Below are 25,063 nucleotides of genomic sequence, written 5' to 3'. Positions count from 1 at the left end.
TGGAATTGAAATTTGAAGAATATACACAAGCCGCAACATTCTTAAAGTTGTTGACCAAGACTTCTCAGTTAATAACATTTCTAAAAACTTAATAAATGATAGAGTACAATAACGTCATACAATTCATATAGCTGACTCCAATTAGTGGGATAAGACTTGTTGTTGTTGTTGTACACAAGCTGCAGCATTCAACAGAGTCTGTATTTTGTACATCTTGGCATGAAGGTCGCATCATCACCCTTCCAAAATATAAAAAAATGCATACGTAGACACATGCAACAGTGTACTCTGTTCTGAATATTTACAAGTACCGATAAAAAAGGAAAAAACAAAAACAAAAACCTATCTACTCAAGATAGGTCAAAGACTTCAATATAAGTTTATGTGGTTCTGCAAAAACAACGTCACTGCAAACGGTGACTCTTGAATTTGACAAGATTATCTCTGCATTTTGTAAGGTGAAGCCATGGATAATGGGCAAAGGGAAACCTTTACTGAGATGTGAATTGGCATATGGCAAGAACACAGTTTGAATCAGTGTCCACACAACTGGCTGCAGTCCAAGAGAATAAAACACATTTCATTAATAAAAGATGTTAAATTCATGACTGAATCAGCTTTTTGATCCTCTGTACATGTATTTTTCTCAATCTGGTCTCCCAAACATTATACGTCTCATTTTAGTTCTCCCAACATGTTTTCGATTTAGAATAGTCCTCAACTAACCTTGTTAACACTTGGCGCAAAAAAAAAAAAAAAACTGTTAACATGATAAGTGATGTGGCCGCATAAAATGAGCCAATTGAAATGCAGCACATGCATTTTTCCACACTATGCATTTAAGTGACCGAGGTTTTTAAAACACATAGTTCTGGTGGCCACAAAAGTATTTAAACAGCCGCATCACTCAATCTATTAGGCAACATCAATTATCTAGCAAAACATATGTCAACAGGCTTAATTTGAGGATTCTTTTTAAACAAAATTTTTGAGTTTGACGTGGGATGCTTACTCTTGGGGAAAGCAAATTGTGAAAAAGTTGTTCTTGGAGGATCAAAAGTCAATTCAGTCATTATTATCACTAACAATATGCATCTTGCGTAACAAAAAGTCACCTGAATCAGGTACATCCGCAGATTACCAACATTGCTCCATTTCAATGACATTGAAAAATCGTTCAATCCAATCGTTCCTGCAAGGTTGTTTCCGTTGATTTTGACTGAACCTGAAGCTTGAATCACCTATGCAAACAGGATGAAATAAGGGAGGGACCGGGAAACAATGAAGTCAGTCACTAAATGTGAGACGTTCAAGAGAAACTGGAGCATAAATTACATAAAAAGTGTGTGAATAAAAAAGGATTAATTTGAAAAAAACATTGTGGAAAATGGAGGATCTTTTGTAAATGTTAGATGAAACAGGGAGAGAAAATTAAAAAAAAAAAAGGAGAAAGAATGGGAGCCTAGCAATCTAACAATTTTTACCTGATTGTATATTACATTTAAACACCATGTCTTCAATTATATTATTTCACAAACAGTTATAAAATAAGGAGTTTCTGGCGCAATGAAGAAGGATGGAAACCAACTCAAAATTCACTTTCATTTAAGTTGCAGAGTAATTAGAATTTCTATGATAACGCGCCCTGCTCTTGCAGAGATGGAAGAGATCAATCACTGGACTGGATTATGCACATAGCAAACGGTACTTCATGCAAATAGGGGGTAGTGCTGGAGCTCCAAAAACAGTGAAAAGAATATCAACATAATGTTGACCAAGTGGCTGTAATAGTCTAAGGATCTAAGCTAATATATAGATTGCAGTCCCCAAAACAGATCACCATAAACTGAAAAGATAATCTGAACTTGAAAATATACATGGCAAACACAATAATCATCTTCATAACCATAACATACCCAAGGATTGCGAGCAGGCCAATTGAGAAGGGTGGCAAATTGATTAACTTTACTCATGAATTAACCTGGGATGAGTTTATAATCAAAGCTGGTAGCCTGGTACAGGCTAACTTTTATTTACTTATTTCTTTTTTGTAATAAAAAAATTCCAAAAGAAGTAAAAGAAGGCTATTCTAGAATGTTCCATCAAGGTTTTAAAAGAAAACGCCGAAGTTCAAAAAATTCCTATTACATTGCATCCTAAGCTCCCTTTTATATCCTGACCAGCCCAAAGAATTCATCAAACCAAAGTAATAATTTAGAGATGATGAAAACATACACCAGAACAAACTAAAATAGCAAATATGATTAGTTTAATCATCAATCCTACCAATGAGATGCAAGCCACTGGTATTACTTCATCTCCTTCTATTACATCAGTAGTTAAGTCTGCAAATATGTTGGCCTCAGCTTTATGGTTTGAGAACTCAACAGCTGGAGGACTAGATAAAGATATATTCAAGTTCATGTCATGATTTGGGTACTTCTTGTATAGCTGGGGAACAATAAATCTCCACCCTGCGGTGTTCAATATAGATTGATCTGGTACTTTGTCCACAACCCAGTGCATAAATTTTGCCTAAAGACAGAAAGTTATTTGTCATTTTACGCCAAGCCCATAATCAACAAAGAAAACATAGTAAGAAAAACAAAAATCTATGCTTTGCTACTAAGAGCACGTGCAAAACAGTGAAACCAAAAATGATCTTCATAGGAAAACCAAACTTACATTATAAAACAAGGATGATGCAGAGTTGAAGACAGCCTCATCCAGAGCAATTCCAAGCATTTTGGATGAATTTGTGCAGGAAATAGAAAGTTTTGGATTCTTGAGCCCGTGTTTAGGAACCTCAACATTTCTTCCAATAAATAACCCATTTACTTCAAATCCAATTGATGAATCACTTAATAAAGGATCACCAACAAAAGTTACATTCAATGAAGCATCGTTATTTACCGAAATCTCCTTTGGAAGCTTTTGGAAGAATGAATCAAGTCTTGAAATCCCTTCTTTCAGTTTCTTGGTGATAGCATTTTCTACTCTTGACCCAATTTGCCCTTCAAAAGCATTAACCATCCTGTCATATGAAAAGCAAAAGTATGAATCACAACTCACAAGACAACCCCTAAAAAAATGTACCAGAAGAATGCGTCACAGATAATAGCATGCTGTAGGTATGAAGGCCATATCCAGCTCTTCTTGTTATGTGTATTTCTAGCTCTGAATCAGAACATTTTGTGCATTCTAGGTAGCAGTCTTCTCATATTTTCTGAAATTTTTGGCGAATACATCTTGTCGTCTCGTAAACCTGGAACAGTTTCTCCTCACAAGATACAAAGATATTTGAAAATAATAAGGAGGCCAATATGCTTTGGCAACACACTACCATTGAGTCTCTAAAATGTACTAGGTTTGAAAGGCAAGCTCGCATCTTTTTATGGTGTTTCACTATTTCTACATTATTCTGGTACAGAATAATTTCAATTGCCTCTATTTGATGTTGTTCTCAGATCTTCCAAAGGGGCATCTCTACCAGAAGTGCAGAAAGATCAGGCAGCTTTGTTGCATTCTTTATTTTTGTATGTTCTTTTGGTATTTGGTGTTTGTTGTCTTTCCTTGCTTATATCTGTAAAAGCCATACAGCTGCTACTTTTTGACCAAGCTACTCTAATATCTATCACTTACATGGTTAAGTTTATGCTTTGAAAGGAGAAGAAGCATACATTGAGGCAACAAGAAAGAAACTTGAAGGATCCGATTTGTTGATTTTGTAGTTATTATTGGATTATTGGATTAAAAGGTTAGTGCTAAAACTCATTTATCCATTTGATGACTATTAGCCCTATGGAGAGTTCCAAAATAGGTTTAGTTGCAGTTCATCTTTTGGTTTCAAGAAAGACCTGCATATAATTTTCATCATAAATGGAAGATATGTATGGTTAAACCATCTCGCAAGCAAGCTGAGCATATTTTACCAGTGAATGATGTTAGCTTGCAGGAAAAAAAATCCAAACAGGCACCTAATAAGTAATAACTCTTGATGCTCAATACCAGACTCTATTATAGTCAGGTAGGTTACTACAAAATTGAAGAACTTACTTCTTTCAGCATACAAAGTGAGATGGTGAAAAAATACCTAATGGATTATGCAATAGATTCTTGCCTATACAACTGCTTTTCTTGCTTAATATATGGGAAGAAAACACAAAGGTCATTGTGCTACTTCCTTAAACTAGCAGATGCAAGAACTTTAATTCAGCCTCAAAGCACCTAGTTACAAACATTCTGTCCTGGTTTTGTAGATGAAGTCAGGGGGGAAGGCACTCAAATAGATAAACCAAAGGTAATAAAAGCAGATAGCGCATCCAAAGCCAGCAAGATTTCTAAAATGAAATAACAGAAGCAACCAGAAAATATGGTCATACCCTTGATAAAGCCAAGATGCTCCTCCATCCAATTTAATTGAAATGTCCTTGATGTCACACCCAGTGTCCTTCAGGACCAACTTCAAGGATCCTTCCTGATTCTCCATGCCCAATGTAAGTCTAATCTCCATGTCTTCAACCTTTGCAGTACTAGAACTTATCAATTTCCTATTTGTTTATATTGTGCAGAAGATAAAACAAATAAAAACAAACAGTAGGAACAAGGAATAGGTATCACCTAGAGCCTGAGCAAGAAACAGGATACATAGAAAAAGCATAAAATATTTTGGCTGGGATTATTTAAACTCGAGAGAAAGTTGACTGTCATAAAGTTGAAGTATAGTAGAACATCCTCCACTCCATGTGGAAGGAAAAGAAACCAATAGCACCAAATCCTATTTTACAGTTTTATCAACGTCATTATGAAAGTATCGCCTGATTAGGAAGACTTCCTTCAGAATGATACGTATAATTATTTTAAAAAAAAATAAAATCTGTTCCAGTGTTCGTTGAGTCACGAGTGTGTATTAGGAGAAAATAATTGGGAATCAGATAGTGACTGTTAATAACTAACAAGTGTTGTAATTAACTTATTTACCGAAAGTTGATTATGAGAGATGCATAAGAAGGGTCAAAGGGGATATTGTAGCTGTCTTGGAAGTGACAAAAATGATAAGTCTATTCTGATTCCTCAGAGCAGTCAGCCTGTGCAATGTGCAATTGTTCTGTGTATCACAAGTTCAATCAATATACAAGTAAATTGAGCAAATATTATCCCACCAGCAGTTCCTCTTCCAGCTCCAGAAAATCGTGCAACGCACGGGAGAGAAAAAAATCTAGTTGAATATACAAACAAATAAAAAAATTTCAAGTTATATACCTGAACTGAAGCGCTACCTTTGTCAGTAATGTCAACGGGCACAAGCCACGTACTGTAAGAGTAATACCAATTCATGCTTAAAATACAAGTCGTGCCCGAAGTTATAATGGAAATCCCATCTTCCCCGGGGTTAATATTCGAGGAAGGAACGTCAATTTGATATAGAGTGATGTTCGAAAGCACCATGAAAACATTACCGACAACTGGAATTTTCACAGTCTTTTCAATCTTGGGCAATCGAAGTGGGATCATTGAGGAAATTGCCTTATTTACAAGCAAGTCTTTCAAGAAATCAAGACCATCTTGAGTTATTACCAAGGATATGGAAGATTGATCGTTAAGTTGATCCTGAGCATACCCAGGAATCAAGGAAGACGCTAGTAGAATCAGAAATAGAAAAGGGACCATCTTGATTTGTGCGTTGGAAAATCTGGAAGTGGTTCCTTGGCGCAAAGACCATACGAGGTGATAGCCGTGCAGAATGACGAGTACAGAACCCGCAATCTGGCGGTGCCAGGGAGTCAAAGGCAATCATGATAATTCGAAAAGTCAAGATTGCCCACCCTTTTCTTTTCTCGCAGTTTTTTAAAACTACAAGTGAGAAGAACTGTTTATTACTCCCTCTCTCCCCATTTAAAAATATTTATGTTTAATTAAATTTTACCATTTAATAAAATAATTAATTACTTTTAAATTAATTTTATTTTTTATTTTTATTTTTATTAAATATTCTATAATAAATATAAAGTTACTATCAATAGGCACACTTTTAAAAAAATATAATGATTACATCTTAAAAGATTAAAAATGCCTTACATTTTTTAACATTCAACTTTTCAATAGATGGGGTAATACTTATTCATTATATTGTTTAAGATTTCATCATATATGTTAAGAAATATGATTTTTGCATATATAATTTATGTTATAGGATCAAATTAAATAAATGATTTAACATTTATTATATTTTATATTATAATTGATTTATTATATTTTTTAATGATATATCATTATATATTAATAATAAACCCTTTATAAAGTTTTAAATTTTTAATAATAAGTTTTTTAAATATCAATAATAAATGTCTTACTTTTTTAAAATTTTTTTTGAATAAACTGAAACATACATTACAAGTCAAACTAAATTACAATTGTCAAATTCAAATTAAAGGATCCCTCATCTCTCCAATTCTTGAATATAAGTTGGTGAATGATCAAAGATGTAAAAATTAATATTTAAATTAAAAAATAACATATGAAACATATCTTATATTTTTGAAAAGATGTTTATACATATGAAACAAAACTATATTCCAATCTCTATGAATCAATATTCTAGTGTCATCAATAATGTTTTTGAAAAGATGTTGTTCATTGCAACCTCTGGTTATCAAGTTTATCACCTCAGCACAATCTGAAATTACCTGAATACTCCTATAATCATAATTCAAGCAAAAAGTAAGTTCCTGAAAAACAGCAAGAACTTCTGCTTTGGCCGGTGGGACTAAAGTTAATTTACAACAAAAACTTTTTTTTCCATCCATTGTTCTCTTCCTAAACAACTCCTCCACAACCAATATTATCATTAATGCTCTGAGCCCCATCAACCTCCAACTTGATAAAATCCTCCCTCTGGATCAAGTTAGTCTGGCTAACCTTTTTTAATAACTCAAAAGGGGGGCTTTCATAATTAAATTGACATCAACAACTGCATAAAAAAACGATGTTTGGGCACAAAATCTAGCCTTTTGAAACTCATCATAAAAAACTTTCTTACATCTAAAAACCCAAATGTTTCAACAATTGCATCCGAACAAAACATCCCATTGAACCTTTCTAGTATAACCTTTACCAATTTCATATTGGTGAATTTGCTTCACTGTTCATTGCTAACAATAGTCTTCCAACGTTCCAAAGCATGCGGGGAGTCCTAGAGTAGGTGCATTTCATCTTCTAGAGTGTTGTAGCCAAAGGGGCAGTTTTGCTCCACATCAAGTCTCTGCTTCTTGGTAATGCCAAAGTATGAATTCCGCCATGAGTGAATAACCACATGAATGAATTAATTTTTTCAGCAATTGGCCACCACCAAAGGATTTTTCATATCCTATCCACATTTCTTTTAATACCTGCATCTAAAAAATTATACGTAGCTTTCACAAAAAAATAATCATCAACAGGTTTCCAAAAGTGTTTATTATCTCCCCTCTCCTCATAAGATAGGTGAGCACTAGTAAAATGAGTAACAATATTCGGATGGAACCACATTCCCAATTCGCAGGTATCCCATTCTTCCTTATGGTTCACATAGTCCGCATATTATAATTTATTGGTACATTGAACATATTATAATTTTTAAATTTAAATTTTTAACATACTTTTAATTTAATTTAATTATTAATGCTGTCATAAAATGTTAAAATAATTTATAACTTGAATAATTTTCCTTACAAATATCTGTTAAAAATGACTTGAAGGAGTACATATTATTAATATTTATATTAAATTAAAATCATTGTCATGTATTCGTTATTAGCTTATTCATTTAATGAAAAAAAAGTTGTTAGCTTATTCGTGAGGTCATGTGAAATTTAAGTGGATAACAAAATGCTCAATTAAAGAGTAAAAAGTTAAGAAATTGGCAAGCTTTTATATATTTTTTAAAAATTAAAATAATGCTCATGAGATATATGAGAATTCATTCTTATATTAATTTTTAGTTACTAGTTATATTTTCAACTTCAACTATATAGCTTAATTGTTTTCGTTATTCAAAAATAAGTTATAAAAAATTAATATTATATTTGTTAAATTTTGAAATTTAAATACTATCAAATTTAATTCTTAAAAAATTATCGTTCTTAAAATGGTTTAAAAATTTTAATTAATTAATAATATTAAATTTAAATTTTAGATATTCAATATAAAATTTTTCATATGAATTTAAGTTTTAATTGATTAAATATTTTTTGTCCGAAATTTTTAATTAAAGATTATTGTATGACAAGGCTAGAAGAATATTCTAACAATTGTTTCTTTTTCTTCTTGTGCCATTGTGTGGAAGTGGCCGAACAGGGGTCTTCTCTGTAAAATTGTATATTTGTATTGGTCCTCTGGTGGAAAGAAAGGAGGAAGAGGGCTTCGTGTTCATGAAAAATGGCATTACAAGCTGGAGTTCAAACCTCCAAAATTCTTATACTTGTTGGAGCGGGTAAGCCTTCTACTTTATACCTTATTCTGAAATCCTCCTGTTTGATTTAATTTGTTGTAAATTTCCGACCAATTCAGCTCCTAAATTTGTTTTAGCCGTGTGACAAATCCCAAAAGTCTGTTTTGTTCATGAACTTAATTGACACTGGAAATTCAGTTTATGACTAGTAAACTGATCCAGAAGGTCGTAACTTCAGCTGCTTTAGAAACTTTATAGAGAAATACTGTTCTTTTTTTGTTTGTCTCAAATCTCATTTGGCTCGGTAGAGGCAAGCTTTTACTTCGCCGCCCCCCCCCCCCAAAAAAAAAAGAACGGGAAAGTGTATCCGTGTGATTCATCCGTCTTTGTTCATTAACTGATGAGAACTATAATTGAAGTTCTTCTGAATTTTAGGTTTGACTGGCTCCGTTGTGTTGAGGAGCGGACGGTTGTCTGATCTCATTCAACAGCTTCAGGAATTGCTGAAAGGTGTGGATGAAGCAGAAATTTCACCTGGCCGATATGACACCGCAGCCATTGCTGCTCAGGTTTTGCGAACTTAATGTTATTTGGTGGCTTCTTTGGCTTAGTAGAAGTCTGACTATTTTTCGTTGAGTTATCAATGGGCAATGAGAAATTGATTTTTATGGAGATGACTGAGGACTGTGACATATTTGTTTTCTTTTACTAAGAAAAGCATTTATTGATGAGAAGAGAGTAATGCACAAAATACAAAGAGAGAGCACTAGATTCTCCACTAAACTGGGGAAGGTCTAATTCAAAAGAGCCTCTCAATTGCTTTGAACGTAGTCACGCAACAGTCACCTCTCCCCCTTCAACCTAAAAATTAGAAATAAAAAGGAAAAAAGGATTCATTTCTAGAAATCCACAAAGAGAGCATGAAAATAATCCTCTTTTAAAGATGTGGCAAAAACCAGTGATGACTGTACAAGGCTTGTGAACTTTATGCTCTTATTGCTTCTTGAAGCCTATGAACTTCAAGGCTAGAAAAGCCCCTCAATCAAATGGACAGCCCAAATGATAGGACTCATAAGAACAAGAGAAAATAGGAAAATAAATCTATCAAGAAAATATAAAACAATTATCTCGTCCTCTATTTTTCTCAATAGCCACGCTTAAGAGAATCTACAAAAGGTTTAAAAGACTGTTTATTGATGATATTGATATGCTAGCTTTTAAGTTGCTAGTCATATTTAAATACAATATAAAATATTGAATAAAATCTAGATAACTAGATAACTAACTAGAATCTCCTGAAATCTAAAATAGTAGATAAAATCTAAATAGATAAAATAGATAAAATCTAAATATCTAAAATACTGAATTAAATCTAAACAAATAAAACCTCAGGAAATCTAAATAAAAACTAAATAATGGAAAATACTAAATAAAATACTGAATCAAATAAAATACTTGAATAAGTCTTTACGCTATCTTGGATCTTATCACCAAATCTGATCAAAGCAGCCAAACACATACTCCAGACCTGCCAAATAACGATTTTATTGTCTGTACTCTGACAACATGCTTGGTCATAGATAATGGTAGTAACCAGCTCAGAATATCAGCCCCATCTCGCCTTTGACCTTTTGCCAAGTGAAGCAACCTTTTGATGAACAAGACAGAAGTATCTATGTGATACATTTGAAGGACAAAACCGGCGCCATATCTTTAAAATTGATTACTGTTAAATTGCAGGATAATTCATTATAGAGGTTATATCTTTAGTGCAAACATATCAATTAATGTACAATAGTCCTGCATGTTTTAACTCCAGATTCGACAACTAGCTCAAGAGATTAGGGAGCTGACCATATCCAATCCTGTTACTATCTTCAATGGCAACTCTTCCTCTAATGGTATGTCGTATGAATTATGTTTCAGTATATCATGAGTTTTGCATGTCTTTCTTTATTCCTTTGCAGTCAGCAGTAATGATAAAAATTAGAGTTAAATCATGATACTTAATTTTCTAAAGGTACCCAATTTATCTTGTTCAACCCATTTTTGCTAAATTTGTTTTCCTTTAAGGGAGAAGCTCGAGATTTTACTGGATAGTTGACTGAGTGATTCCACCTGCATGATTCTCTGTCTGGCCACAATAACCTTATTTTTATTGATGTTTTCCTAATATACCCCTTAGAATCTTTCCTTGTTTTGCACTTCAGCATGTGTGCCTTAAAAGTTAGTGAGAAATTTGCATGATAGTTTTGAAGGATCACCTTGTTGGATCTAGGATGTTCTAATCTTGCCTGTTACTCTCGTGGTATTATAGAGTGATTTTATTATATTGACAAAGTAATTTTTTTTTCCCTCTATCTAAAAGGGTTTTTGTTTTCTAACTATAAAATGTTGGTGTGAATTATTTGTACATAGGGAGTTATGCATCTTACATATTACCAGCCGCTGCAATAGGAGCTATGGGATATTGTTACATGTGGTGGAAGGTGAGACTATTCTCTAATCACAAGATTATTTATATATCTGCAATTGAACAAGAAGCAATAGCGGTGTATAATGATGCTATGAATGAATCCATTATTTTTTCCCTCTATCTTTCAGGGATGGTCGTTTTCTGATGTAATGTTTGTGACAAAGCGTAATATGGCCAATGCTGTTGCAACTGTGTCAAAGCAATTGGAGAATGTACATGAAACATTAGCTGTAAGTTGCATCTATTGGCATATAATTTTCAGTTTTGCCGTATTACGTCTGTGTTGGTTTCTGAACAACTTTGTTTAAACAATGTGTGCAGTCAACTAGAAGGCATCTAACAAAGAAACTGGAAGTTTTGGACCTGAAAGTTGAAGGGCACAATGAATTAACCCAGCTTATTGCAAATGATGTGAGAGATGTTGATTTTCTTTACAATCTGGGTGATTATATTATTGCAATTAAGACAAGTTGTTACGTATGAAGAAGGGGCTTCTGAGTATAGGATCAATCAAATGAGTAGTGTTTCAATTTTATTCCTCAGAATCAATGAATTATGAGCAATAGGTTCGATATGCCCGTCCTCCTTCATGGTTTGAATTTCCTTGTTGAGATGGAAGTTGATATCGTTGCTCTTGCATGGCAAAATTCAACTTGAACTTTGCTTTGTCCGTCGTGGCATTAGTACCCCTTGTGGACTAGCTCTGCAGTTAGTTTTAAGGGCCAGCTTCTTTGCTGATCGAGAAATTTATGTACTGCATGCTCATTTATTTTTATTTTAATACAGGTGACTGAAGTGAAGTCAAACCTTTCACAAATTGGGGGGGATTTTGAACTCATCCATGAAATGATTTCCAGCCTGGTAAATTATATTTCTCCCCTGCCACTTTTAAGCTTCCAAATAACTTGAATGATTACATTGTCAATGTTGTGACTCTATTGTATTTTATTAACTTGACAGGAAGGAAAGCTCAAGCTTGTTGAAAGCAAACAGGTCATAGATTTAACTTTGCAATTACATTACATGGATTAACCACCAGAAAATGTTCTGATTTGTTTGTAAATTTGGATTCAGTAACTATAGGCACTAAGTGCCTGTACCATCTGATCCATTGAAATTTATATTAACAGTTTAGATAAACTCAGTCCCTAATCTTGAGTGAAGTATGAATTTAGAACCACTGATTTGGATTTCAACGATTTAGATAATACAGGCACTCGATATTTGTATTAAGTACCATCACCAAATCTAAATCCTTTGTATGCATGTTCGCACCCATACCTGTATGATTTTTTTTTTTAACCCTAGTTTCTTTTGAATTTTTCTTGCAGGACATAACTAACTCAGGTCTTTGGTATCTGTGCCAATTAGCGGATGGGTTTAAAGAGCAGCCAAACAGTAAAATCTTCAAGGTCAGTTTTTTCATCTGTTTATACTTATTCTCTGAAGATTTTTCATCTTCAAGGTCCATGCCCATTAACTTTGTCTCTTCCTTTTCTTGTGCTAATTTTGATTGTTGGAATCATTTGACAGGAAGTCAGCACAGAACTTGCAAGCCATTCAACGATGGCTCTTGAGGGGAAATCATCACTCAAGGTACGTCAATTTTTTATAAATTCTTAAAATTAATCATTCTCTAACTCCGTTCATTGGTGACTTGATTCAATGCTATTATCCAGGGGCTGCAATTCATTACTGAAACAACAGACACAGTTCAGAAGTCAGTCACACACACAAAGAAAGGTGGTCTCAGTTTTGCCAATGAAAAAGAACCGTTGTCGAGAGCAAGAATACACAGATCATTCCCAGTTAACGTGTCTCTGGGCAGGGACATCATTGGTTAGCTGTGTGATTAGCCCTTTGCTTCAACCATGATTCATTGCCTGCTTGATTCTGCAGAACTCAAATTCATGAAGACTTTTTCCCTTGGGAAGGAAGTATATAAAGTTATGTCATTTCTTTAAAAAGACACAAAAGGAAGGGAAACAAACTCGGTATTAATGAAACAACAACAATTTACCGGGGGTTTTATTTATTTTATTTTATGATAAAGGAGGAAGCAGATGTCAGAGAAAGAAATAAGGAAAATGGTAGTTACTAAGTCTAAGAGTGTGTTTGGTTCAAGGGAGGGGAGGGGAGGGTTTTAATATTACATTGTTTGGTTTTGTTAAAGGGAGAGGGGTTTTTAATGATCCTTTGTTTGGTTTAGGAAGGAAAGGGAGGAGAGGTAATAATTAATTTATTATTATATCCTTATATATTAGTTTAAAAAAATTTTAATTGTTCCTTGTAAAAAATAATTTTACATTTTAATTTAAATTGCATGATTTTTAAAAAATTCACTCTCATTCTATCGTATTGTCAATGTGGGAATAAAAAATTGAACTAATAATTATAATAGTTACAATTTTTTATAAAAAATAAATAACTCCCTTAAATATATGATAAAATATGATGAATTGTAATTTAAAAAAAAAAATCAATGAAGTCAGTTAAGGATTGGGAGTGAAGTACAATTTGATATAAAAGAGTTTTTTTTTTTTGAGCCATGGGTATATTTAAAATATTAAAAAATAAATTAGGGCAAAATAGTTTAAAAAAAATTAGTTTTGAAAAAACTCCAATTGGAGGTGAGCAATATGGAAGGGGGTTTATTTTGGCTCTCCTCTCCTTCAAAATTTCTTAACCAAATGCCTTCTTTCTTTTCCCTTCAAAACCTCCCAACTAAACACACCCTAAAAGAGATAATTAATTACTAACTAAAGTTAGTGCAATTAGTAAGGATTCTTGTTACTTAATCAAGTAATTGAAACCTTTGAATTCCAGCCCTTGAGTGTGTAGCAATTTAGTTGTGAGAGATTTACTCTTTGCCTTTTGTGCTTTAGGAGGGAAAATCTTTGCTGTGCTACTCTTTATGTAGTCATTAAAAAAAATTAATAATTACTTACAGTTAATAATTTTCTGAAAAATATTTGCTAATATTGACCGAATTTATTCAAATTTAGTTCTAATTATTTCAATTTATAATTGGTATTTTTGTTTATGTTTGAATTAATATTTATAATTTATTTTTAAAAAAATTTGTTGGGGTTTCAACTGTGATTAATTTCTCTTTGGGCAGTTAATTGTCATTTTCTCAAAGAAATAAAAGGGCACAAAATAATCCCGTGTCTAAATTGAAGTGAGAGTTTCGTGGATTCTACGTTTCTCTTGTATTGTATATATGGTTTCAAGAAGGCTTTATACTTTTAGAAATTTGTAGGACCGGGCCATGTATCAAATTCTTCTGAACATTATTCTTCGGATGAACTTTTAAAATGGCTCCTCAATTTTTTAGCTTTTAGGAGCTAAATCGAACTGGAACCAGCCAGTTTGATTGATAAATCAATGAATTAGACTTCAAAGTTAAAGCTCACTAAATTGGTTTGAATTCGACAAAAGACGAGTGTATATATGAATTCGGTATAACAAAAATTATAAATTATAGAAATTAATTTTTTTTAATAAATTTTGCATTCAAAGGCAATTTTTATGACATACAATTGAAACACAGTTTTCAGTTTTATCAAATTGACATTCGAAAAAATATATTTAAATATAAATTTTTTGTTACAATGACTTATTTTTATTAAATTAATTTTTATTAAATAAACTTTTAACTAATGGAAAATCAATCACGCACTAAATTGTTCATGGTGACTAGATAAATAGGATTAATTTAATAGAAAATTTCTCACATGAGGGAGAGAATTTCATCTAAGTTTCTCTCAAGGTGATTAATTACTCTCGGATTTATTGATAATGAATGATTTTGAGTGAAATCTTACAGTAATTCTCCTATTTTGAAATCCTGTCTCGGGAAAACGACACTGGTCTTGGTTGGCTAAATGGGTTGACCAAATTTTATCCCTCTATTTCTTACTCTTCTTGTTTTTTGACCTCCAAATTACTTTTCTCTCCAATGCATTCAATTCTTACATCCTTTCTATCAAAACCAAACACTTTTTTCCATGACTTACAATTTGCAATTGAGATATGTTATTTTATTTCGTGTCATTGTCCGAAAATATAAAAATAAAACGGAAATCGCCTGTGCGCTCGCGAACTTCGCGGGATGGTCTGTGGTTACATCAACAAATCAACAATGCTTGTTTTGACTTTGACTTCGATGAGAAGGCCAAATTCAACGAGCCGGAGGGGCATGCAACACCAGCGAATGACGTGGAGGGATCAGACGTGGAAGGCTCGTGCAGCTCCGCATGTTTGAATAGTGGAAAACGACGCTAGGGAAATGGTGTGGAATTATAGTTGTAATTGATCTCTCAGTTCTCTTTCTCTCCCTCTGCTTTCTTTTCCCTTCTTATTGAGTATGTGAACTGTGAATCTGTTTTCGGTTCAGTTGTATTCCCATCGATTTGTTGTAGCTGGTAGTGACATTGACTATTGAGTGATACTAAACATTTCCGATCAGCTTGAGTTCGTTTAGATCATTCACGGTAAATGGCATCCCAAGCGGGTCAAGCCTCCAAAATTCTTATTAGTAAGCGTTCTACTTTATATCTTATTCGGAAATCCTCCTGTTTGATTTAAATTGTCGTGAATTTCCGACTAGTTCAGCTCCTCCTGACGCGGAGGAGTCTGTTTTGTTGATTAACTTGCATGATACTGGAAGTGGAAATTCTGTTTATGGTTAAAACAAGAAGCTCATAACTTCAATCCCTGTAGAACCTTTATAAAGAAGAAAAAAACTTACTTCTCCTTTTTGTTTGTCTCATAACTTTCATGACACTTTTTGCTTGTCATAGGTAATTTGCTAAAAAGGGAAAAAAAAAGTGTAACCCTGTTCATTCGTCGTTGTTTATTGACTGATGACAACTCTCCCCCCTTTTTTTGGTACAAGTTCTTTTTTCTTTTTACTGCATTTTAGGTTTGACTGGCGTTGTTGTGTGGAGAAGCCAACGGTCTTCTGATCCCATTGCACAACTTCGGGAATTGCTGAAGGATTTGGATGAAGCTGAGTTTTCACAAGATCGATATGACACTGCAGCAGCCATTACTGCCCAGGTATTGAAAAAAAATTTCAATGTTATTTGGTGGCTTCTTTGGCTTTGTAAAATTCTGATTAATTTTGATCCAGTACAAGTCGATGGGGAATTAAGAAATTGATTTTTGGGGAACTAATTAAAGACTGTAACATATTTGTTCTCATGTGAAAAACATTCATTGATGAGAAGAGAACAATAAATGAAATAAAAAGAGAGAAAACGGCAGATCCACCAGTAAAGTTGGGGTAAAGAAACCCGAGGTAAATAAATAACAGAAATACAAATAGAAATAACAGAAGAACCATTTGTAGAAATCCACAAATAGGACGTGAAAATAATCCTCTTCTAAAGGAGATATGGCAAGAACCAGTAATGAATGTACAATGCCGGGGAATGTTATGCTTCTATTGCTTCCTGAAACCTGTAAACTTCATGGCTGCAATAGCCTGTCAATCAGATGGACACACCCAAATCCCATCAAAGCAATTAAACATGTATTCCAATTCTGCTAAATGGGGATTTTATTGTCTTTACTCCAACAACTTGCTTGGTCATGGCTAATGTTAGAAGCTAGCTCGTTGGATCAGCTCCACCCTGACCTTTTGCCCAATAAACCTCCATGTTTTAAATTCAGATTCGACAACTAGCTCAGCAGATTAGGGAGATGACCTTATTCAATCCTGCAGCTACCTTCAACTGCAATTGTTCTTGTCATGGTATGTAAAATGACTTATGATTCAGCTTATCATGAGTTTTGCACTTTTTTCCCCTTTTGTTATTCCTTCTAAGAGGCAGCCATAATGATTAAAAATAAGAGTTGAATTGTAATACTTAATTTACTACACTTACTCAATTTTTTGACTCATTTTTTCTGGATTTGTTTTCCTTTTAAAGGGAGCAGCTCAAGATTTTCCTGATTTGTCAACTGAGTGATGCTGCCTGCAATGTTAATTTACTTGTGCTCGAGCAAATGCATTTTTGTGAAATAAACTTTTTGCTCTGGAACCTTAGTTGGATAAAGCTTGTTGTTGTTGTTGTTGCTGTTGAAACTTTATGGTTTGGAGTGTTTGGAGAATTTAGGCAGTCTTCAATCATTGGAGGGTCTACTTGCCGCAAATTTCAAAGTATTATTCCTCCTTTTCAATCCATTGATGATGCCTGAAAACAATGCCCTCCCGTTTCATGATAGCTGTCAATTTTTTAAAGTGCTCTCATCTTCTTTCCTGTTACTCTCATTTTATAAAAGTATAGTGATTTTATATGATGACGAACTAATATTTTTCTCTATCTATCAGGGTTTCTGTTGTCTAACTATAAAAAGTTGTTGATGTGTGAATCATTTGCGCATAGGGAGTTATGCATCTTACCTATTATCAGCCGCTGCATTAGTAGCTATGGGATTATGTTGTTACATCTGGTGGAACTAGAAGGTGAGACTATTATCTAATCTCAAGATTATTTATAAATCTGCAATCGATTTCGAAATAGAGGTTGTATGTAATGATGCTATTAATGCACTTATTTATTTATTTTTTGTCTATCTTTCAGAGATGGTCATTTTCTGACTTAATGTCTGTGATGAAGCAATCAGAGAATGTAATTGAAAAAATAGCTGTAAGTTGCATCTGTTGACATAAAAGTTTCACACTCTAGCCATCTTACATCAGTGTTGTTTGCTGAACAACTTAGTTTAATCAAAATGTGCAGTCAACTGGAGGGCATTTAACAGGGAAGCTAGAAGTTTTGGGCCTGAAAGTTGAGGAGCAAAATGAGTTAAACCAGACTAATGCTAATGATGTAAGAGATGGCGATTTTATTTTCAATATGGGTAATCATATTAATGCAATTAAGACAAGGAGTTGTTAGATCTGAAGAAGAGACTTTCAAATATAGGATCAGTCAAGTGAACCATGTTTCAATTTTCTCCCCAGAATCAATGAATTGTGACTAATAGGAATATTCAACTTCAACTTTACTTTCATAAGATCAGTATCCCATATGGACTGTCTCTGCCGTCAGTTTCAAGAGGTCCTTTGCTGATTGCAAAATTAATGTCTGGCTATATATGAAAGTAAGTTACTGCGCACTCATTTATTTTTTCATACAGGTGAGTGAAGTGAAGTTAAAACTTTCACAAATGGGGTATGCTTTTAAAGTCAACCTCGAAAAGATTTATAGGATGGTAAATTATATTTCTCCTCCATCACTTTTTAAGCATCCAATTAATTTGAAGGATTACATTGTCAATGTTGTGACTTTAATCTGTTTATCAACTTGATAGGATGAAAAGCTCAAGCTTGCTGAAAGGAAACTGGTTAGAGATTTTAACTGGGAGAATTACACACAAGTCCTTTACAACACCATTGAGGTTCATTGACAACTTAGTTCTCTGCTAAGTTGTACTAAGTTGTCAATCAACCATGAAATATTTAATTGTGTTGTGGGCAAGTTCAACATAATTAACCATTTAAATTTGCAGTTGCATGGTTAACTACTAGAATTTGTTATGATTTAACATAATTATATGATTTTTCACCTTTTTTCTTTTGAATTTTTCCATGCAGGACAAGAGTATGTTAGGCCTCTGGCATCTGTGCCAATTAGTAGCTGGATTTAACAAGAATCCAAAGGTCATATTTTTCATCTGTCCATACTTAACGTCTAGGATTTCTCATCTTCAAGGTCCATGCCCACTAAAGATAACTTTCTTTTTTCTTTGTTGTGTTAATTTTGAATGTTTGATTCATCTGACAGGAAGTCAACCCAGAACAGGGGAAATCATCGCCCATGGTTTGTCAAATTCTCTAAAAATTCTTCAAATTTATCATTCTCAAGCTCTGTTCATTGATGACTTGATTCAATACTCTTCATATTCAGGGGCTGCAGACGATTGCCGAAGGCACCACGTCCAAAACAATAATACAAAGATCTTATCAGATTAACATTCCTCAGGACAGGGATACAAGTGGATAGGTGTGATTAGAGAATAAATCCCTCCAATCGAAACTTACACCTAAATCTCCACATTTGATTCCATTGAATGACTGAGATGCAATAATTCTTCAAAAGAATATTTAATTTTGGTGATAGAAATTTAGAAAAGTAAATTAAGTATTTTGAGTATCTTAATTGCATCTCAACTATTTGATAGAACTAACTGTACATATTTGGTTATAGAGATGATTTGAGGAATTTTGGCTGGAGGGCGCTTTGCTTGAACCTTGATTGATTGCGTTGCTCGTTGTGAGCGAGGTCCTGCAGAACTCAAATTCATGAGAACTACTTCTATGGGAAGTATAAAGTTTTGGCAGTTTTTTTTTTTTTTTAAATAACAAAGGAAAAAGAAACCTACGCCGTAGAATGTAGAAGCATCCTGCTGAAGCAAACTAACTAAATCAAGAGGGGGAAAATAGGATGAAAACCACCCACACAAGATAAAAGCTTGTTCGGCGAGCATGTCAGTAGTTTCATTGGCATATCAACATCATGAGAGATATTTTGAACGACCCAATAAAGCCTGAATTTCAGCGACGACGTCTATATTTGGATGGTGGGGAGGCCATCTACCATTTGGCAAGCCCACAGCTTCTAAACTATCGCATGTAAGAATTAGCTAATGGTACCCTGGATCCTAGGCTAGTTTAAAACCTCATAAGCAAGCCCAGAGTTTAACAATCAACGAATGGTTGGAGCTCACTTATAGCTCTGAATTTGGTAAAAGATGGGTTTATGTAAGACTTTGGCGTCCTTTTGTTATCGCAGGAAAATGCTCATTATTTTGCAGCAAACATTAAGAGTGAAGTAAATATGAATGGTTCAGAAACTCAGATGAACCTAGTCATCTATCTTTCATTCCTTTTCATTCTTATATTCTTTCTATCTTTTTTTTTTTTTTTGAAAAAGGTCCCTGCCTTTGTTTAATTAATTTCTTGTTAATGCTCATTTCTCGGTCATCACTTCTCTCTTTAATATTATTTTGCAGGGCAAATAAGACTAGTATTTTGAGAAATAATAGTTAACATTGGTTTGACACCAATTTTTATTGTAATGCTTGTAATCATTTTAAGTCCTGACCATTGGAAAAGGATTGTCAACAACCTAGTTGACAATAAAAGTTAACCCAAGGGGTAAAGATATAATATAAGTCATGCTTTATACAGACGTAATTCTTTGTTAAAAAGTTGGCCCAAAAAAAAAAATCGTTGTTAAAAAGAGGCACAAATTCAAATTCAACTACTTGTAGTATGTAATTTGTGAATTACAATATTTTTAGTACGATAAATCAAAGCTTCTTTTAGTCCAATTACAAAGAAGTAACGGGTGTTCTATGATTTTTTTTTTTTTTTGTTCAACCTTGCATAAATGACATCAAGAGTACTTGAAGCCTGAAAGACGGGTTGGATTCTCTTCTAAAACCAATTATGAGGTTTAAAATTATGGTCTTGGAAAAAAAATCATCCAAACTTTATCAATTTCTCTAAATTCCATTTGGTTTCTGAAAGTGAAACTTTTCTTTGCATAAATTAACCAAACATTTCCAATTTTCCCAAACTTTATTTGGTTCTGAAATTTCATTTTGTAGAAGCTAATTTTTTCTCTATTTGGTAAATTGATTTTGTAAAATCAATTTTAAAAAAATATTATCCAAACATCATCACATTCTATTAATAAATTTTTTTATGATCAATTTCTTTAATTGAAATTTAAATACACCCCTGCATAGAACTTTCCCATCTTTCGCCTTGGAAAGGATTTCTAGTTTGAGATTTCCGAAAATATTTGGGAAAAAACATATGGAAGAGTTCGCTCTATTCAAAAGATGACTAAACTATTTTGAATATTTCAAGACAGCAAATGTAATAAATCCATATTAACATAAAGAATGAATATACGATTTCTTCAGTTTTGTAATTATTTTACCTCTTGTTTTATTTTAGGGAATATGACAATAAAATCTCTTTAAAATATGTAAATAGCAATTTGATTTATTGAAATGTCATAATTTCCCAAAAGTTCTTGAAAAATTTTTTATCATTAATGAATTTATATAAATTATTAAATTGTCATTGTTGAAAATAAATAATTCACAAATTTTGTTTAAATATTCACAATTTTTCTTCTTATATTCGCAATAATACAATAGCAAATTACAACTTCACATATTAAAGTCTTTATTTACTATTGCATTACTGTGAGTTGTCAATATTTAAACAAAACTTGTGAATCATTTATTTTTAACAAGGGCAATTTGATAATTTATATAAATTTATTAATGACAAACAAGTCCTTAAGGACTTTTGGAAAATTATAATATTTTAAAAGATTAAATTATCATTTATATATTTTAAAAAAATTTTATTATCATTTTTCCTTTATTTTATATTAACTTCTGTTCATATTTCTTGCTTTACCGCTAACTCATTAAATAAAATAAAAGTTGCGATAAAAAATAAATATGAAATGAGAAATTCGCAAATAATAAATCATAGAATTAAAATCCATTTATATGGCTGATACTATATTATTAACCGGTGATTTTTTTTGTCATTATGTCATAAAATAAACTAACGTTTACATTGTTCAAAATGCAACTAAAATACAACACACTAGGTGTGTGTTTGAGTAAAAACAATTTACAACTGAAGTTAGAGTTAACTGAATTTAGGAAACTGATGTTAAAAAAAAATTTGTGTGATTTTAACGTGATTTATCTTTGGATATATATATTTTTTTAAAAGCCAATTAAACAAATTAAAATTTGTTTGGATAATTAATTTAAAAGCCAGTTGAAATGTATAATGACAAAGATGGATATGAATTTTCTTGTACATAATTTTTTTTTACTAATGTGATAATTTTATGAAAAAATATTAAATTTAAAATTACAACTTTTAAAAAATAGATTAAAAAATAAAATAAATTGATAAATATAAAATTTTAATTTTAAAAAAGATAGAATGAAATGATAAATTACAAATATTATTTTGGCCTGAATATACATTACAAATATAGGGTATTGGAGTTGGACGCTCTTAATTTAATTTTATTTTTTTTATAATTTGTTAAACCCCTAAACCTAAGACTGGCCAAAAATAAACCATGACTTCTCTCCCTTCAAAGCAGTACTTATGATTATAAATCCCCCGTTCATGCCAATTGTTTTTGAAATTCATTCGATTGATTTATAGCCCCACCACACCCACACTAATTTCAATTCAACTATTAAAATTAGAATAGAGGAAGGAGAAGCACAATGCCAATGGATGAATGAGATTCAAAACTGGAGAGATCAACTATGAACTGAGTAAAACTATGATTGACAAGTAGAGATGAATGACATGATAGAACCCTCAACCTCCATAGATGGGGGTGACAATGAGCACAACATGATCGATGATGATGACGAGAAGATCAGGAAGCAATGACTGGTGCACTTGAAGTGAAGATAGAGGAAAGAGTAAACAATGTAGGGTGATGTGAGAGGATAATGAGGAGAGAAAGTCCAACATTGCATTGAAAAAGCTCTAGGATCTAGCTTCGGGAATAATGCTTGTTCACTTGTTTATTTTATCCAAACAATAATTTTAATCTTGCAATGGACTTTTAACATCTCAACTTAGTTAGGATGTAATCCAAACATGTTCTAAATAATCCAAGATAATTCCATTTTTTTTTGTTCATAAAGGATGATTCCATCTTTTCTAGTAAGCATGGTAATTTTTTTTTTTTAAAGCAAAAGTGCCTAGTGGTCTAAAAGAATCTTGTGCCTAAAGAATATGAATCAACTTTTTAAAAATTTGGGAGTATAATTTGTTCATATTAATGTACAAGGAATTATAATTGATCTACAAAGGGTTTATCATCGATACACAAAAGAATTTATCATTAAAAATTTTAAAAATTACAAGGAGTTTATTATTAATATATCATTGTCACGTCCGAATTGTGATCTCCCCAAAAAAAGAAATCAATAAATGTGAGAGTCTCCGCCAAAATTTTAAAAAGATAATTTTAAAAATCTCTTAAAAAAAATAGTCTATAGAATTCGGGAGTTGGTTGTGTGTGGAGAAGGTTTTAGACAACTCATATCACCTGTCCATGAGTACAGTTACCCTAATTGACTAAACAAAATTAACATGGCCTTAAAATGAAATTTAATTACCCTTAGTAAATAAAAGAAGAAGAAGAATAAATTAATAAATAAATAATTAGTTATTTACAAGTTGGACTTAACCTAGGATAAGACCTTAGAGCCTACATATCCTTTAGGGGAATCAAAGCTTACATAGTTCAAGGGTAAAAAATGCAAGTCAATTTGTTAATATTTTTTAGAAAAGAAATTTTTAATTTTTTTCAAAAAGGTTTTTGAATTGGGTTGGTACCTTTTAATTAGGAAAAAAAATCTTATTCCCCTATTTGAGAAAGAATTTTTTTTAAAATAAAATAGATTGAAATTTCTGTGAAGATTTACAAAATCTCACATGAAAATTAATTTATTTTATGCCTGTGGAGATTTCAAAATCTCATATGGTATAGAAATTATTTTTTGACCTAAAACAATGCTCCTTTTTTTTTAAAAAAAAAAGTTAAAACAAATTAAGTAAGCACCATGACTAGTGTGCCTATGATGGCCCATTGCCACACACGATACATCAATAGACTAGTTACCTGTGAAAACTCTAAAAATCTCACACGATATAACTAAAAAAACAAGACACACAAAAGTCTCAAATCATATAATATAGTGTGTGTTAGAGAAGGATATAATAATATAAATGGCTTGTAAAAAAAAAAAGAGATCAAACCTTTGGAGCTTTATCACATGATGCAACTTAGATGATTATTCCAATTATCCCCATTTTATAACAAAAGAAATAACCAACCAACACATATGCTTGAATGTATGTACTCATGTATGTTTGTTAGTACAAAATCATACACATACATACATACATATACTACCTATATAAATGAAAAGCCAAACTAGGGATAAAAAAAAATTGGTGGTTCAAGCAATTGAGAGGCGAAAGAAGAGGGAAAGAAAAGGAAACAAGAGGAAAAAATGAAGAAAGGAAATGAAATTAAAGAAAGCCATGTTGACTTAAAATTAAAAGGAGAGGGGAATAGACAACATACACATGTACATACATCTAGGAAAAGAACTAAAGAAGCATGCACGCGTAGGAGCATAAAATGAAAAAAAATATCCTTGTAAAATTACATTCAAATTGAGACGGGGAAGAACAAAAAAAAAAAAAACAAATATTAGGAGAAAGGAACCCATTAGACACATGGTGCCCATAAAAGCGCGCGCACGCACACATATATATGGCACACAAGAATTTTTGAAAGGGGAGAAGTGGAAATTAAAAGAATGATCTAAATCAATACATAATTTTATATCCTTTAGCCTTCAACATTTTTAAAGATCATATATGTATTCTCTAAATGAGAGGATTGACTTTCTTAAGGTATTAGAATAATGAGCAATTAGTATTATCTTATCTAGAGCATTCCTACCCAATCTTAACATCATATTATAACGAGTGGAGATGATGCAAGAGAACAAATATTCTCTACTTTTTCAACAAACTCTCTCAAGCTCCTTCATTTGTTGTCTCTCATTTTTTTCTCCTCCCCATTTGCCTTGATCACCACCCTTTTATAGATGAAAATTAGGGCGTCCCACTTTAATAGTTGAATCCCATTAAATCACAATTTATGATTAATTTTATTTGACTTTTGCTATTTTAAATTAAGGCACAATTTTAGGAATTGAAATTCTATTTGACTTTCCCTAATTGAAGACTCATATTAGGGCACAAATTTGAAGATTTTTCATTTAATTCTTATTTATTAATTTCGTTTTTATTATTTTATTAAAAAAAAGCTCTTCAATTTTTTATTTTATTACTTTATTTTTTGTGGGGGACTAGATAAAATGAGGTGTTTACAATTATTAACAAATATAATAAAATGATCAGAATGTAAAATATAATAAATATTAAATTAATTTTTTAATTTGATTTTATAACATAAGTTATGTCTGCAAAAATTTCAAATAGTAATTGAATAAGGAAAATGATTGTTGATTGGTTATAAAAAAGAAGAGAA

The 25,063-nt window shown here is 32.3% G+C and overlaps 3 protein-coding genes across 11 annotated transcripts; 2 read left to right on the top strand and 1 right to left on the bottom strand.

The window, feature by feature from the left end:
- Window positions 1-38: 38 nt before the first annotated feature.
- Window positions 39-5,785, bottom strand: LOC129302934 (putative BPI/LBP family protein At1g04970). Its single transcript, XM_054941859.1, has 6 exons — window positions 5,263-5,785; window positions 4,383-4,522; window positions 2,686-3,034; window positions 2,287-2,535; window positions 1,116-1,241; window positions 39-553 (listed from the first exon to the last, which is right to left on the bottom strand). The coding sequence occupies exons 1-6, from the start codon at window positions 5,668-5,670 to the stop codon at window positions 347-349; spliced, it is 1,479 nt and encodes a 492-aa protein (XP_054797834.1). The 5' UTR covers window positions 5,671-5,785; the 3' UTR covers window positions 39-346.
- A 2,537-nt stretch (window positions 5,786-8,322) lies between these two features.
- Window positions 8,323-13,011, top strand: LOC129302939 (uncharacterized). The gene is made up of 11 exons (XM_054941865.1): window positions 8,323-8,470; window positions 8,864-8,997; window positions 10,248-10,329; window positions 10,847-10,917; window positions 11,033-11,134; window positions 11,226-11,315; window positions 11,691-11,765; window positions 11,865-11,897; window positions 12,236-12,316; window positions 12,438-12,500; window positions 12,584-13,011. The coding sequence occupies exons 1-11, from the start codon at window positions 8,416-8,418 to the stop codon at window positions 12,746-12,748; spliced, it is 951 nt and encodes a 316-aa protein (XP_054797840.1). The 5' UTR covers window positions 8,323-8,415; the 3' UTR covers window positions 12,749-13,011.
- A 1,678-nt stretch (window positions 13,012-14,689) lies between these two features.
- Window positions 14,690-20,030, top strand: LOC129302941 (uncharacterized). 9 transcript variants are annotated; one of them, XM_054941868.1, is made up of 12 exons: window positions 14,690-15,444; window positions 15,805-15,968; window positions 16,584-16,665; window positions 16,844-17,379; window positions 17,498-17,563; window positions 17,657-17,746; window positions 18,057-18,131; window positions 18,231-18,263; window positions 18,514-18,579; window positions 18,704-18,739; window positions 18,827-18,922; window positions 19,127-20,030. In XM_054941868.1, the coding sequence occupies exons 5-11, from the start codon at window positions 17,519-17,521 to the stop codon at window positions 18,920-18,922; spliced, it is 441 nt and encodes a 146-aa protein (XP_054797843.1). In that variant the 5' UTR covers window positions 14,690-15,444; window positions 15,805-15,968; window positions 16,584-16,665; window positions 16,844-17,379; window positions 17,498-17,518; the 3' UTR covers window positions 19,127-20,030. The 9 variants fall into 9 exon arrangements, with proteins under 9 accessions (XP_054797843.1, XP_054797846.1, XP_054797849.1 ...); XM_054941871.1 differs by having other exon boundaries at window positions 16,844-17,073; window positions 17,300-17,379; window positions 18,827-19,141; XM_054941870.1 differs by having other exon boundaries at window positions 14,691-15,198; window positions 15,304-15,444; window positions 18,827-19,141.
- The last annotated feature ends 5,033 nt before the right edge of the window (window positions 20,031-25,063 follow it).

Source organism: Prosopis cineraria, unplaced genomic scaffold (assembly GCF_029017545.1).
Source record: "Prosopis cineraria cultivar Desert tree isolate PC_DT_omini unplaced genomic scaffold, ASM2901754v1 PC2, whole genome shotgun sequence".
Lineage (NCBI taxonomy): Eukaryota > Viridiplantae > Streptophyta > Magnoliopsida > Fabales > Fabaceae > Prosopis > Prosopis cineraria.
Note: the sequence above shows the minus strand (reverse complement) of the source record. Positions and strands in the feature narration are given on the sequence as shown.

Bases quoted from the DNA above. Each gene is read 5' to 3' on its own strand.
- LOC129302939 (XM_054941865.1), top strand. From the start codon at position 8,416: ATGGCATTACAAGCTGGAGTTCAAACCTCCAAAATTCTTATACTTGTT. The intron at 8,998-10,247 runs GTTTTGCGAACT...TTTTAACTCCAG, and splicing joins CCGCAGCCATTGCTGCTCAG to ATTCGACAACTAGCTCAAGA. The intron at 12,501-12,583 runs GTACGTCAATTT...GCTATTATCCAG, and splicing joins AGGGGAAATCATCACTCAAG to GGGCTGCAATTCATTACTGA.
- LOC129302934 (XM_054941859.1), bottom strand. From the start codon at position 5,670: ATGGTCCCTTTTCTATTTCTGATTCTACTAGCGTCTTCCTTGATTCCT. The intron at 1,242-2,286 runs GTAGGATTGATG...CTGTTTGCATAG, and splicing joins CAGTGGCTTGCATCTCATTG to GTGATTCAAGCTTCAGGTTC. The intron at 554-1,115 runs GTGACTTTTTGT...CTTGGACTGCAG, and splicing joins TGCGGATGTACCTGATTCAG to CCAGTTGTGTGGACACTGAT.
- LOC129302941 (XM_054941868.1), top strand. From the start codon at position 17,519: ATGTCTGTGATGAAGCAATCAGAGAATGTAATTGAAAAAATAGCT. The intron at 17,747-18,056 runs GTAAGAGATGGC...TTTTTCATACAG, and splicing joins ACCAGACTAATGCTAATGAT to GTGAGTGAAGTGAAGTTAAA. The intron at 18,580-18,703 runs GTCATATTTTTC...TTCATCTGACAG, and splicing joins GATTTAACAAGAATCCAAAG to GAAGTCAACCCAGAACAGGG.